Here is a 15,735-nt window from a genome sequence, read left to right on the forward strand (position 1 = left end):
CACCAAATCTTAGTAAATGTAGTTATCTTTATGTACTATTTATATTCCTTACCAAAAATACAGCATAAAATGGATGTTGAAATGAAAAGCAGATATCATTGATATAAGGGTAAACACATAAATAATTTAATTATCTCAAAACTATACTTGTAGGACCCCTGGAAAATTCTGATCAGCTCCAGTTACCCTTGAAACATGTGCCAAGAGCCCCCAGACGGCCTGAACTCTGTTCTGTAAGCAAGCTGTGCGGTAATTATGGAATTGAACCCAAGAAAGGTTAGTAGTTCTGGCCCTCAATTAGATTAAATTGATTTAAAGTCAGCTGTAGTATACTCTCCCCTGATAACATCAACAAAATAATTGAAGAACATTGAAAGAACAGCAGTAGTTTCAGTCAACTGGCCTAGCAGTAAGAATCCTTTCTACACCCAAGAGACGTTTCGACAATCAAACAGTTGCAGCAAGTTATACGTCAAAAAGACTTTAAATTTGTTGAATACTTTTAATGTCAAAAGGACTTCACTTAAAGTTTCCTGATCGGCTCATTTGACCTTATCAATCATGTGGCGAAGCTGAAGCTAATCATCAGCTAATTCATCCAGATATAATTTATGCACATAATTTAAATTATTCTAGACAAGGTAGAGTATAGAGAATGTGAGGTGTCTGTGTTACACTGCTATTAAGTTCATTTGAGTACAAACAGTACTTCATAAATTTAAACCTACATACTTTAACTGATTACTGGAGTACCTGATAAATTACCTGAAAACTTACTTTGTGCTCAAATAGTAAATGACCTTAAGCATGAGGAGGACACATTTTCATACAAAACAAAGCAAAGTAATATCCGAATCGAAAGGGAAAAGAAATAAAAATACTTTGATCGACATCACTGCTGCTGTATATTTGTTATCTAGTGTCCATGCCAAGACTGGGAAAGTGTTGTGTGAGATACTCTACAAACCTTTGGTTAGACCTAGCCTCTGCATAAAGAATTTACAATATAAACATGTGTGTTTGCACATGAGGTCAGTTCACCCGGAACCTTCTGTAATTGCATCTGCCCAGCTGTGCGTGCCAGGCTGCAGCGCATCCACATGTCAAGGCCATCTTCTGTGTGGTTAGCGCTGAAGCATCTTGAGTGGTTTGATTGCGTGGGTGGTTGTACAGTCACAAGCGGGGACACCAAAGGGGAAAAGGAGAGAAAACAGTATCTCCTAGTATCAAAGTCTGGTAGAAAATTGAGATGATAAAGCAAGATTTTCACGTTCTAAAAAAGAAGTATTTTTCTAAAGTACATTAGAAAGGAGGAAATTATCCATCCACACTGATACTTAAAGGGACATACATTTTCAGTTGTCATTACAGAAAATTTCTGCTAACAAACCCCAGAATTTTTAGTTTTTTACATATTAGGTGAGTCTTGCCCTGTAGGCCTAGAGAGCTCATAGTTGGTTGCTTTTTACTGTCCATGCACCAAGTCCATGGGTACAACAATTCACTCACTACTATTTTGAGGGAACATTCACTTCTTATTGGTCTCTTTTTGCACAATGTAACTTCCACAGGTCACTGCTTTGGACCAGCTTTTCTGTTGTACGCTGCTTATTGGATGTAATTGGGTGTAACACAGGGTCTTGTTCCCATGCTTATTTCTATGTATACCTTTAATGCTTAACTCTTCTTATTCTGAATTTTTGTTTTATTTTTTAAAATGAATAAAACAAAAATGTTCAGCTTTTATACTGTGGAAGAATGAAACCCTCTTTTTGTGCACACAGAGGGTATAATTTAGAAAACTGCTGTTTCAGAGTCCTCATCTTGTTGAAACTGTGCCTCACAGTTTGAACTGTAGACTTTTTTTACAGTTTAAGCTCCATTCTGATTCCGTTGGATGTGTAGTCACTAGCAGGCTGCTCCTAAAGGCTAAAGACATTTGCAGGAAATGGAAGGGCCAGAACTAGCTCACTTATACAGGGCTCTGGAAAGCCCTTACAGGTCACAGTTGTTAATTACTGACCTGAACAGCTTTTGTGTGTACAAAACCCTAGAAACAGAATTGTCGTGGTTCCAGTATTAATTGGAGGATCCATCCCTGTCACTTTACTTTTAGGTGGTACTGCACAAGGCACGGTCTCACATAGGTTAATTACAAATCTTACATAAACGTTCATATACAAAAAAAAAAACCTGTGTGTTTAAATTCTAGCTTGAGAATGGATTCAGCCATCATATCTGTCCTCTTTATTTTCCCCTCTTCATTCCTTTTGGGACTAACTTGGAATATCATTACTAGAAAACTGTCATTATACCATACCATAATCTATGGTTTCATGGGCACTGTTCTCTGTGACTCAGTTATTAATGAAGAGCAGTTCTCCATCAAGTGGATGCCATTAGCAACAGTACTTCGAAGGCCAATTACAGCAGCATTAGTGGCATATGTGTACTAAATTATTTCAGCTGACCTCCTCCATATGGCTGCTGTTTATTTGTTGTTTGTGGGGCACCTGCTCCAGACGCATGTGATCTTGGTTGGCATCCCTTAGGACTATCATAAAACTGTCAATGACTGAAACTCCTCCATATGTGAATTTTTCTTTAACAAAGTTTCATTCCTTTTCAACACGCGTTCCTTTTCACTGTGCTAGTTCCTCTGGAATGCAAATGTGCCACACACAGGTGAAATGTAAGAAATTCCTAAGCAGTTATCACTTTCATCTCCTTTATGTAGCCAGCACTGAGGAAGAAAAGGAAACCTACCTTATTGTGTGGAGGAAAAATCTGCTTTAAGTCATCCAGCAGCTGTTTCCAGTGTATGAAGATGACCTTGCCTGGAGTTAGAAAGCGCATTCTCCACGTACTATGAAAGCAGATGAAAAATATTTCCACAAAATTTTTGGCTTATAAAGAAGATTGAGACATTTTCAGACAGGTCTATGATTGTTTTTGTGAAACTCTACTTGCAGTTTTATCTTCTTGGAATAAAACACGAAATCACTTTTGATAAATTTATAATCTTTACATTAATTATGTGTCATTAATTTGCCTAGAATGCATCTAGGTTGACATTCTTCATTCAGTGTAACCCTCTGAGGGTCTTTGTTTAAGAAACATTGCTCTAAAGCAGTTCAGATTATATCAACGGATGATTAAGGGAAGCATAATGTTTTTAAAAACAATGTTATGATTGTTTCCCTTAGAAGCCCAATCCACTTTGGGGAGAAGTGCTTGATTGGAAGTAACCTTTGCAGCAGACAAATGCCATTTGTTGTCCCTGTGAAACACTGGTCCAAATCCAAGTTAAAAACCTCCAGCAAAAAATAATTATTATAAATTCACACATATTCAGAGGTGAGCACTTGATAACATATGGCAGCTAAATATGCCAAGGATTCTTCAAGCATACGCCATCACTTAGCAGCTCCTACTTGCCAAGCTGCATGTGTTTGTGACATCCCTCAGGGACCATGCTCCTGCCCATGCCCTCTGCAGGCCCTAAACTGGTCTTTTCCTGCAGTTTCTCCTTTCTGTAGACAAGGGACACCCCGACTGTAAGAGCTCAGCTTCTCCATGTCTTTCGTGACCTGCGATCTGTGACCTCATGACATTACAAGGGATCCATCTTCAGATTTTATGGGCTGCCTTAACCACGAACCAGGTACCAAACCCTCAATCTCGATACGTTGAAATATTTGTTTTAAAGTGCCATTGCTAATCCTGCTCACCCTCTCATTTTTGCTCAGTTGATCACTATGGCGTATGTCAGGCAGGACTTTTCTGTGCAGCTTGTTAAACATGCCAGTTTGACAGGCTGCTTTAGGAAGAGGTTCCTCCTCTTGCTGTTTGGTTTAGCAGATGCTGGGTCACAGTTCTATGCTCACAGTGCAGGGGATTAAGGAGACAGAAGGATCTCCAGGAGGGAATACGGCAATTGTCTGGTGTAAACCCAGCTGCATCCAATAGGCATTCCCATCGAGGACTGTTCCCAGTTCAGTTAATTTGTCAAATTAACTTGACATCATCTTCTGCTGGGAAAAATAACTGTGTGCAAGGAATAGTATTAGCTACTACTGAAGATTGAGGGAGAGGATGGAAGGAAGCAGGTAACAGTACAAAGCAGATGAGTATGATAAGAAACAAAGGTTTTCTGAAATACACTGCTTTGCACATTGTAAATTGCTGAGTTCAAAGGGATAAAACAATGCATAGAAAGTTCCTAAAATAATCACAACCCAAGCTTTCAAAACTTTACATCTCTAGCTGGCACAGGTACTAAATATGTGAGGGAAGCACTACTAAGTAGAGAAAATTCTGAGGGGAACCTTAGTGTTCTCCATCTGTCATGGGGTAAATAGGTCTTATTGATCATCTACCACTTGATTTATACTAAATACTTTCAAGCATTTCACATTTGTTATTTTCAAATACAAGAATAATTAAACTTTGATTTATGGGAATTAACCAAACTTAGATTTTTGTCCAGTCTTTAAAAAATGTGTACCAACTAGCAGCACTCAGCTGTACAACAGATATTCAGAAAGTGAATAGAATGTTTTAGCTTTAAATAATAGCTGCCTGAGTTCTGAGGGGGGTTTTGGGGTGTCTGAATAATACAAGAGGAAGAGTGAAAAAGCTTCAGTGTTGGCTGTAGTTGTGTCTTTACTGTTTCTAATACTGGGTCACAGAAGATACAAGGGTTTTACAGCCCCACTATAAAACAGCTCTTTATCTTTTCTCCACTAATTCTGTGGTGTCACAGTTAACAAAACTAGGAAACTGGAGATAATATGGATGTTTGCAGATTAGATGTCAGGTAATAAATAACACTAATTTCACATACCTACAAATGTAAAGGCATCTTATCACTGTTTAAGTTTCTCACTCTTTGTAATGCCTGCCAACATTTTAACCCAGGCAAATTATGGTATTGTTTTTGCTGTTTTTTCACTGGGATAAAATACACAGTCATAATATCCTTTTATCAGATTTCATGGTATAAAAGGACTTTGCTGCTTAATTCAAGCTGTGGGTTGCTGAGACATTTTCAGAGCTCCTGTTTTGGAAGATGTATTTGTCTTACCTTTTATTCATGTTCTTTTCTTTTCACAATGGTCAAAGTACCTCTTGCCCAAGAAGATGCAGCTGTGACCCTGCCCAGTCAGTGCAATGCTACAGAGCTACGGAGGTCCCCAGAGAGATTCCTTTTACCACCAGGAGACTCTACATCAGTCACAGCAAAATCAAACAACTGCAGGTAGGAAAAAACCCAATAAAAATACTTTCTGTAGTGCTCTGTAACCGAAAGCTGGGCTTCCCAGATGGTGGTGGCTTTCAAGTGAAGGGAGAATCTTATTCCACGTTCTAAAAACTGATGAAATGCTGCCAGATCTGGTTTTATTTTTACTTACTTTTTAAGTATATGTAAATATATTCCTATAGTGTTTTCATTATCCTGCAGTCTCTGAGCATTAGTTCATGCTGCCACAAAGACATTTTGTATGCAACTCAAAAAATAGTCATTTACATCTATAAGCCAATTGTTGATTTGTTTTTTATATGGTCAAATAACCGTTGAATTCCAGAGTAATTTTTTTTAACTTGTTAAAAGCTTTTTCTGCTTTTGATATTATATAATACTTTTTCCCAGTAAATGGAAAGGTTTCATGTAGCTAGAATAGTTTCCCTAATGAATGAAATTGATGTTCTTTTCCCCGCGGGAATTGCAAGTGTCACATACAACTGCTATTAGTAATGGCAGAGGAAGTAAGTCAGTGAGAGTCTAAGGCAGAGCGTGAGATGTTTCTAAAAGCAATGCTAGGCCTATCTAATAACCCATATAAATACTAGCAGCTTCTAACTGAAGCTTCCAGCTATTTGTGTTATTAAAAAACCTTCTTCTGGGTTTCTTGAGGCATCACTGGATCACATTATTAAAGGCATGATCAGTTTATGCACATTTTGCACTGCACTCTGGAATGGTGCTTGTTTCCTACCATGAAATATATTTATTTAATAAATTCAACTTCTATAGATAGACACAAGGGAAATACAACCGCCTGTATTATACATGCTTGCTGTGTATCAATTTACTACAAAGAACAGTAAGTGTTCAATTCAAAAGAGATACATTTTCTCTTAAGTATGCTTGTTCTCTTACAAAGAATATAACTTAACTGCTCTGAAATGCATCTGATTTTGCTTTCATGATTGAATGAAATAGGCTAGAAGGCAACTCCTCAGTTGCTAGTTAAGTGGCCTTAGGTTCTGACTACAGCAAAAGACAGGTGTTATAAAGCATTTGAACGTTGGATATAAGTGAACAGAGTAGCGGTATAAATGTTTTATGACTGTTCAAAACAAATGGTGTGTGAAACCATCTAAGGAGAGAGTTTTTCACTTTATACATTAATTCAACTGAGCAATCAGTATGCCTTACTTCTACTACTGAAAGGAAATAAGTCTTTTCATGCATTCTGCCTGTGGTTATGTAGATTCTTTCCTTAAGATTAGACTGGATCTGTGAATATATTTTTCACTTTTCTTTCCATGTAACAAATTATGCTTCTGAGGTCTTGACATCATAAATATATATGCTTAATTTTACACAACTGAGCAATTCCACTGGCATATACCATAGTGCTTGTAGAAAAAGGTTTTGATTTCTGCCTGTAAAGTAAATGTCTGAAAGTGCTAAAAGAACTCTATAGGATTTGTTTGTTTGTTTGTTTGTTTGTTTTTTAAATTCATTCATTTACCTAATCTTAGAGAAAATAACGTGTTTTCAAAAAGAAGTTGAATGGAAGCCTAGACTTCCCACAGCTGACCTCCAAGAGACTTTTATATGGAAGCATTCACACATGCTATGGTTTGGCAATTAGCTGCCTCAGAAGGACAAACAAATATTGTTTCAAACTAAGCACCGATTACTTTTGGACATTACTTTGCATTGATTATTACTAAAATTGTACAGAAATGAAAAAGAAAAGAAGATATGTTTGTATGCTAAATACAGTATGTTTTTAAGAAAAAAAAAAAGCAGATCTTTTTTACCCAGATCAACTTTGTATTTGTTCTGACAGGGTTGATCATCATTGAAAACACTGGCTGGCATTTTTGCTTTTGGCATGTTTACAAACTGGGGTTTGTTATAAACAGACTTCATAATAACAAAACTAGATTAATTTTAACATATTTTTTCCAATAATTGCTGCCTCCTCCTTGATTTAAAGACAAACTATAACCTGTTTACTCTCACTTTAAGAGTTAGTTTATTTCTAACTATATTAATACATGTGTTTTTATCTGCTAAAAGAAAATTTTTATTTGGGCCCCACAATAGAGGGCTGGTTTAGGAAACTTCTTATAACAAATCCCAGTTCACAAAAATTCTAAAAGAAAAAAAAAGTCATTAAAAAATGACAAAATTATTTAAATGTTTCTATTAAAATAACAGTATCTTAGATCCATTTTCGAGAGATCTACTTTTTTAAATGTAAAACTATATTAGTATTACTTAACAGACAGTCCAGTTAGAGGATAAAACATCACTTCATAGCAAAAAGAGAGCTGATAGGCTTTCAAATATGTCTTGATTCATATTAGAAAGACTGGGTGGTTTGTAGCAGCATGGATAAATGTTTAAGTCTCAAAACAGCATGGTCACAAAGCCTAGCAAAGCATACCAAATAGGTGGAAAATAGAAATTATAATAATCCACATTAAGAAGCTGAACATCATTACAGAATGACTGTCTGTACAATGACCTTCACGTAGCTCTCTTTCGCTTAATAAGATGAAAATTAAGCCTCTTAGAGACACACAACGATCAACTGCAGCAAATATTGCTTTTGAACTTATAGGAGAAAATGTGTTGAACTTATGACGGTTCACATTAGTTTCAATTTCCTTACGACTGTTTTATCACTTACGTAGGACTATGCTTTTCTGCTCTTGAGCAATACAGTTCATTCCTATGGGACTTCTCGTGATAAAGCTTTGCAAGATTAGCCTCCCAATTATGATCAAAACTGGACATGCAATTCTGTCATTGTTATGTAGCAATATATATATATTACGAAACTGCATTTATAGAAAAAATAGAAAATTATGAACTTTGTTATTTACTGTTGATAATGGAGGTACATTCCCTTATTGAACTTAAATGTAATTGATGGAGAAATCTGCATCAACAGAGGTTCCGTATCTCTACTTTCTCACTGACTGCATCATATCTTGCAGTGCTTGGAAATGACTTTACAAGACAGAATAAACGTAATCAGAAGGTAGTGACAACTAAGGATACCAAAGCAAAATGAAACGTAGCTCCTCTTCCACAGCTGTGTGGGCTCTAATTTTAAGAGAAGTTAAAATGCAGAGTTTGTAGCTAAGGTAAGGAGATACAACTCAAAAACATTCAAGAGTTGGCTAAGAGAACCTGGAAGGAATCTTTTAACAGTTACCTTTATAAGCTGATTTCACATACACAAGTATGATCACCAAATGTATTCAATCAGAATCATAGAACAAAACTACTACCCAGTACCTGCACTGCAAAAGGACTTGTATTGTCTTCTGTGTCGATTCCCGACTGGGATGAGGGGTTATGCTGTAGAACACGCTCTATAGCTTCTCTCAGTGAGAGCAAAATGTGCTGGTAGCTACTAAGCCCTGGGGGAAATAGCATGAAGACTATGGTGTTAGTTTAACATCCCTTACTGATCCCACTCAAGAGACCTGTAGTGAGATGTTTACTGGACATGGGAAGGGAAAATGGACAAGGACACACTTTCCCATCTCTCCCTTGTAGAACATCTCATCTTGCTCTGAGTGTTTTGTGATTCCCACATAAACAAATTTTTAAAAATCGAGCACTTATGTCAATGGGCAGCATCTCTGATAATTTCAGAAAACTACTGTTTAAGCAACTGGTGTGCTCAGAGGACTCCTGGGTTCACCCTCATTGCATGCTACTTCATATCTCAGCTTGGAGGAAACTGCCAGATTCCCTTAAGTTTGCTTCTTAAGTGGAGACACAAGATGGTGAGGTCTGTAAACAAGCAGGTTCCAATAGAGCAGAAAAATAATGAAACAATTAGCGTGTCTCTGTGTATTATAGTCACAATCAACATCTAAGTTCCATTTACCACTGCAAAGCATCTGTTTATTACCAAGTAACAAAAACTAAGTTCCTGTAAAAGCAATCTGTTCCACAGAGGTGATTTTCAGACTAAGTTGATCTGACACTTTCGTTTTGGTCATCTTGATATGTGAGGTTTTTACTTTAAAGAAAAGGAGAGATAGTGGGGAGAGAGAAGAAATATAAGCATCGGATTTTAGTTTCCTGCCAAAACTTTATAATAGGGAGAGGTGAAGATATCCATGTGTACTTCCTCTGGGGAATACATGCTGCAGTGACGATACTGCTGATATATGGAAATGGCTGTGTGATGAACTCAAAACTGCTCCAGCAAGCTCCACTGAGCGCAATGAAAATTAACAACCATCTACTTTCTGCAAAAATTTCTGCCACTGGTGATATTAGCTCTCCATTTTATATAGGCTGTGCACCAGGTAGAAATAAAAGGAATATTCCTTCTTCAAACGTGTTTTTGCTCAAAACACAGACACAATACGGACTTTAACAACAAAATTCTGGCAATGTAAGTAAATACTGGCAAACTGCAGGTACCTATAGTAACACCTCTATCATTACCATTTTTCTTAGTTTCTCATTCTAAATATGTAGTTTCTCAATATATATTAGCAATTGTCAGAGCAGCCAGAAGAAGTAACCAGTGAGGAGATCCATAAATAGACAGTGTACTATCACACGAATTATTTTTTTCTCTTTAAGATTACTGACTTCAGGAGAATGTCAGCCCTTGAAGAGCTGGTCCTGTCATGCAGCGGCACAGAAGCAATAGAAAACAACACTTTCAAAGCTCTGAGCACCTTGAAGTCCCTGGAACTCTACAAAAATCAGTTAAAGCAAATACCCACCTTCCTCCCATCTGGCCTTGAAATTTTAAAACTCGCCGATAACTCCATCAACACTCTGCATGCGTCTGATTTTGAAGGTTTGATGAAACTGAGGGTGCTCGATATTCGGAACAACTTGATTGCAGCTCTGCCTCCAGGTGCATTTTCTTCCCTTTGCAATTTACAAAGTTTGATTCTGGATGGCAACAACATGGAATCTCCGTCTGCAGCACTGAAGCTTCCCAGGCTGAAGTATCTGAGCATGGCTGATAATAAACTGAACTCATTCCCAGCCAACTTCTTCACATCTTTCCAAAATCTACAGTTTCTCAGTTTAAGTGGCAACTTTCTGACAAAAGTGCCTCTTGACCTACCTAAATCCCTGCTGTCACTAAAATTAGAGAAAAACCAACTTAAAACAATAAGACTTCGAGACATGAAACACCTAGAAAACCTGTCCGAGTTCTTCCTGTCAGAAAATCAGCTGTCCTCAATAGATGGTGCCCAGCTTCTTCCTAACTTAACAACACTGGAACTCTCCAAGAACCAGCTCCACACTCTGCCACCCAGGCTGCCCAGCAGACTGCAGAAACTCGACTGCAGCAATAACCACATTCAAAGGGTGACAGCGCAGGACTTCCAAGGACTACAAGACCTCAAGCACTTGTTTCTTGACAACAATGCTGTTAGCATGTTTGAGGCAGGAGCTCTTCAGCAGTGTGCGCAGCTTTCAAATCTGGCACTGGAACAGAATCTCCTTATTTCTATTCCGCTGAGGCAAGTGGATCTGAGGGCAGGTGGTTCCCAGATGTCATCTCTCCTTCCTTACATGATAAGAATGAGGGCCAAAATGGAAAAAAAATTGTATTCAGCCCCAGTCTTGGTGGAACTCCATCCATACCATAAACCCATTGCCATAACTGGCACTAATTAGCACTCTTGTTAGTAGTCTCAACATAGAAGTAGAGCTGTTTTCATTACATCTGTGGCCCCCAGTGAATCAACTCATTTCACATCTCTCCCTGCCAGTGAGACTACTTTGTTTAATTAGCACACGCACAAGAGGAACCTGCTAGGAGAATATAACAGAATGATTGCACAGAAGTTACACTGCTGCTTGGATTTATCTTCCCCCATAACACAAAATTAATAGAGCATTCAATAAAAATGAAAGCAATTTTAAAGCTGATGTTTCTACCAACCTACATGGAGTTTATGATCGTTATTAAGATTTCAGGAGCTGAGTATGGTCAAAAAGAATGAGATTTTTTTCAGTGGATATTAGCATTCCCAACTTCATTTAATTCACACATTACAAAGTATTTGGAATGCGTATAAGCTCTCCGGCTTCAGGCTATAAGCAAAATTCCAGTCAAAGGAGCACAGAACAAGCATCCCTTGGGCACACTGTGTTCAGTAATGCCCTGTTTACAGGTTCTCGTGCATTCATTTGGGTGTTGGTCCTGGCCATTATCAGAAATGGTATGTTAAGCCAAATGGAGGCTGGTCTGATATAAACTGGCAATTTTATTATTTCAAAAAGCTGTGCAATAAGATGGCATAAAAATAGTGAAGTAATTCGATTAACATCAACTTCTTTAACACAACTGCAGTATTAAATTTTATTTTTATGGCTTGTGGACAGGTTTAACTAGCCCAAATAAATAATGCAGTAAAATTTCAATTCATTTAGCATCAAGTCCTTTAGCATTTGAATCTCTTTGGCAGCAGCTTTATAATCAGAAGGTGATTTAGTGGTGTATAAATATTTGCTTTCAGTCTAGCTTGACAGGAATGTTTAATGCTTTCTAGTTACTTTAGTATTGTCTAATCCATCTTATTTTACAACCTTCGTAGTCAAGAGAATTAACAGGAAGGAGTTCTCTATTAGCCTTTAAACGGTACAGCTTTTAAGGAGATATTGGGGACTTTTATTTCCAACTCAAAAATGAATACAGTTTTCAAGGTGAGGCTGTAAATATAAAAGAGGGGGGGAAATTGACGAGATGTAAAATTTATGTACTTAGTTTAATTGTCTGATGATCACCAGGTATGCCTGGATATACAGAAATAAAAGTATTAGTTCTGACAGTTATCTGAGACCTCAGAAACCGGTGTCAAAGGTTAAACAATATAGTTAAATATAGTTAATGTGCAACAATTAATGGGTCTTAGTAGTTGTTCAGCAAGAATGAGGGGAAAGAAGGCTTCTTTTGTTTTTTTCTGAGAAGAAAATAATCCACAAGTCCAAGTATTTTCAAGACTCATAGAGAAGAGCCTATACTCCATAAAATTTTGCAGGGAGTGGTGAGAATGCCGGGAAGAGTCTGACACTTCTCCCTGGAGGGGCAGCAGCGCAGTATGGCTGCCACAGCCGGCTCTCGAGTGAGCACGGCTTCTCTGCCAGCAGCAGGATCACTCATCACTGTGCCATTATTGTCAGTGTTAGGTCGATGGTTGGACTTGATGATCTTAAAGGTCCCTTCCAACCTAGACAATTCTATGATTCTATGATTATTTTCTCAAGATCAACGCATCCTGAAGTCAAACAATACAGTCTAACATTAGTACAATAAGACTCTTCACAGGATTTCTAGGACTTGCTGGTCCTTTATCCAGACTGCAGTCAGTCTGGATAAACATCTCAGGTGATAGCCTACTGCCTTTGAAACCAGCAGCACTAGGGCTTTACTCCACAGTACCCTTCTGATGATATATTGGGCAACTACAATCATCACCTATGGTTAGATTTCAAAACAGATGTATTGCAGTCACAGGCATTTGGTAAGATCAAATTTTGTGGAGTGACTCACCATATCAACACGTGAAATTCTCGTCTCCCACAGGAAATACAGCACAATACAGAAACGCTCTTGAAATAGCACCACTGAAGTTGTGAGATTTATACAAATATGGCAACTACCTTTCAGCTTAAGAGCTCAAACTCAACCTCACAAAAAGCAACCAGTGAGGGTCACAACACTCTTAGTAGTTTTCAAAGGTGTCTCATATCATTACGTTGAGATAAACTATCACATCAACCTTTACCAGTCGTGCTATACTGCTGTGCTAAGTAGCTCTTGGTACTATTATTTATAATTTCCCTGAGAGTGAATAAGTTTCCTTAAATTTCTAACCAGGACTTTTCGTTTCATCACTTTGCATACTTCTACAGTAAAATGATTTTTAAGGTACTTTCAAATTAGTTTTATTAAAATACTCTATGCCAATTAACTGGCTTTTCTGTTGAGCACTTGTCACTGAAAAGACGAAATTAGAAAATCATAAATGAGCAAGACTTTTGAAATAAAACAGTCTTATCATACAAATTTGTAAGATGTATGAAAATAAGAATGAGACTGACCAGTCTAGTTTCATATCCAGAGATTTATCAATTTGGGGTTTTTTTCTTTTAAATGTAAGCAGTTTTAATTCTCTAAAGAACTATTTAAAAAGATAATCAAAAAGCACTTCTGTTTTCCCTGTTGCTGATTTCTTAAACAGGATATCATCAGATGGATTACTTCTGTGATAGTTAGTGTTTGAATCTGATGGGAGAAGGAGAACAAAATGGAAGAAAAATTCTAGTTCTTTATGAACTAAAAAAACATTTTAAACAAATTGTATATAGAAGTACTTGAAGGGGCAGCGTGCTTCTCTAATCTTTTGGTCTTTCGTGGTGCTATAGTTTGGTTGTTTGCATATTTATGGCACTGAAGAGTACAAAATGCATTTTTAATCTTGACACTCAATTGAACATACAACTTTCTTCCTGGTACAGTACAGTAGGACTGCTGTTTAGTTCAGTTGGACAAACATAGTCAGTACAGGTCAGAACTGCAATAATTTGGGAAAGCAGTTCAAGCGTGCGTATACAATATTCCGATAACTTCAAAAAAAAAAGACAGGAACACTTCAGGACCACATCTTTTTTGCAGAAGATTGCATTTTTTGTTAGTAATAGTTTTATTTTAATACATCAGATGTGCCTAGGCAAATACTCACCACCAAATACCACTTACACAAAGAGAATCAATATGATGAATGTAACAGCTTTGTGTTGTTTTATTTTTATTCAGGCTTCCGGACACCCTGGCTAGATTGGATCTAAAGGGAAATGACATAGAGGATGTTGGAGAACAAGAGCTGAAGGACTTGAAACAGCTTCAGGTTTTAAATTTACGGAATAACAAGATATCTGCCTTGGATCGCAAAGTCTTAGAGTATTTACCTCGTCTTCGTCATCTGTATTTAGATGGAAACCCTTGGAACTGCACCTGTGACCTTCTCAGAACCAGAAGAGCGCTAGTGGCCAAAGGCACGGATGTCAGGGGAGGGCAGTGCGCGGCGCCAGCAGAAAGCCGAGGAGAAAGTTGGATGTCTTCCAAAAAGATTCTGCAGCAGTGTGAAGATAATCTGTCTTCCATGGAAGGAGGCAAAGAGGATAGGAAGAAAATGAAACCCAGCGAGGCCTCCAGTGTTGGAGCAAACACAGATGATGACTACTATGATTATGAATTAGATTAACCCCATGGTTAATCTATGGTGAACCTTAAAGTTGTCTAGAGCTGCCCACTACCACCAGCATCTCTACTGACAACCAGTCTCCTGGTCTGCCATTAACTTTTCCTCTTTAATTTGTATTATAAGAGGTAATAGCTGGTGACAGAAGGGCTATAGTAAGGACGCCATTGTAAAATGAAAATTGTAAAAAAAAATAATTGTTTTTATATGCCACTAGTACTATGTAGTTTGAGGGAAGTAAGAATACAATTACTGTCTCTTAGAAAAGCAGTCTGTAACTCTGTATGGACCTCTTTATAGTAGAACATTCTTATAGTTGCATAAAAACCCTATAAATAAAATCCTGCAATACTGCAAAATACTATCACTAGGAGTCTGGCATTCAGCACATTCAAATCACAGGTCTGCAGTCCGAGATGGAGACTTACACTGATGTGGGCAATTTCTCAGGATTGGTCAGAGATTCTTCCTTTTAAGAAATTCATTTAAGTTCTCCTAAAATATTTGCCTCTTCTATTTAATTTACACTATTTTAAATGACATTAGCCTAAATTAGCTGAGCTCCAGGCAAAACACAGAAGGCTCATCTTCATCACAGCAAATGCAACAAACAGAAGAATCAGTGTCCTGGTTAATGAGATTTAGTACTAGTTCCAACGTTAATTAATAGTGAGGAATGAAACTGCTGGGGTCAACTTGACCTGATTCGTTTGTAAACAGAAGAAGGGAGATTCTCAGGAAACAGATTTCTACCTCTGGCAAATACTAGGATAAGATCAAGTGAGACAAAGTTTTAGGAAGAGTTTATTTCGGTAGCTGAAGAGCGAATTAACTACAATATAGCTCACGGTGCTGTGTGTATACTGATGGGTTAGAAGTACTTCACATGGGAGTGCACATGGCAAGTGCCCCCCTTCACCGGCTGGAACGTTCCAGACTTTTGCATGCCAAAAAAAAAGACTTAATGGTATATGCATCAACTCTGGTGTATGTACAAATTTTATCAAGCAGTTCCCAAAGTGCTTGAAAACTAAACAAAATTGGATTACTGAGACCACTAAAACCAGTGACTTACAAAGAGTAATCTAAGGGGTTTCCTGGCAGTTCATAAATCTCAGCTGATAGCTGAGGAGTGCTAACACCAGCAAATTACTTTTCAAAGCAAACAGCTCCTATTATTCTTTATCTTCTGTTGGCATTCAGTATCTGAGCAATCACTCACATTCA

The 15,735-nt window shown here is 37.6% G+C and overlaps 1 protein-coding gene across 1 annotated transcript; it reads left to right on the forward strand.

The window, feature by feature from the left end:
- The first annotated feature begins 5,071 nt into the window (after window positions 1-5,071).
- Window positions 5,072-14,511, forward strand: LOC141466748 (nephrocan-like). Its single transcript, XM_074150830.1, has 3 exons — window positions 5,072-5,260; window positions 9,860-10,761; window positions 14,064-14,511. Exons 1-3 carry the CDS (start codon window positions 5,072-5,074, stop codon window positions 14,509-14,511), a joined length of 1,539 nt encoding a protein of 512 aa, XP_074006931.1.
- Window positions 14,512-15,735: the final 1,224 nt, after the last annotated feature.

Source organism: Numenius arquata, chromosome 7, assembly GCF_964106895.1.
Source record: "Numenius arquata chromosome 7, bNumArq3.hap1.1, whole genome shotgun sequence".
In the NCBI taxonomy this organism is placed as follows: Eukaryota; Metazoa; Chordata; class Aves; order Charadriiformes; family Scolopacidae; genus Numenius; species Numenius arquata.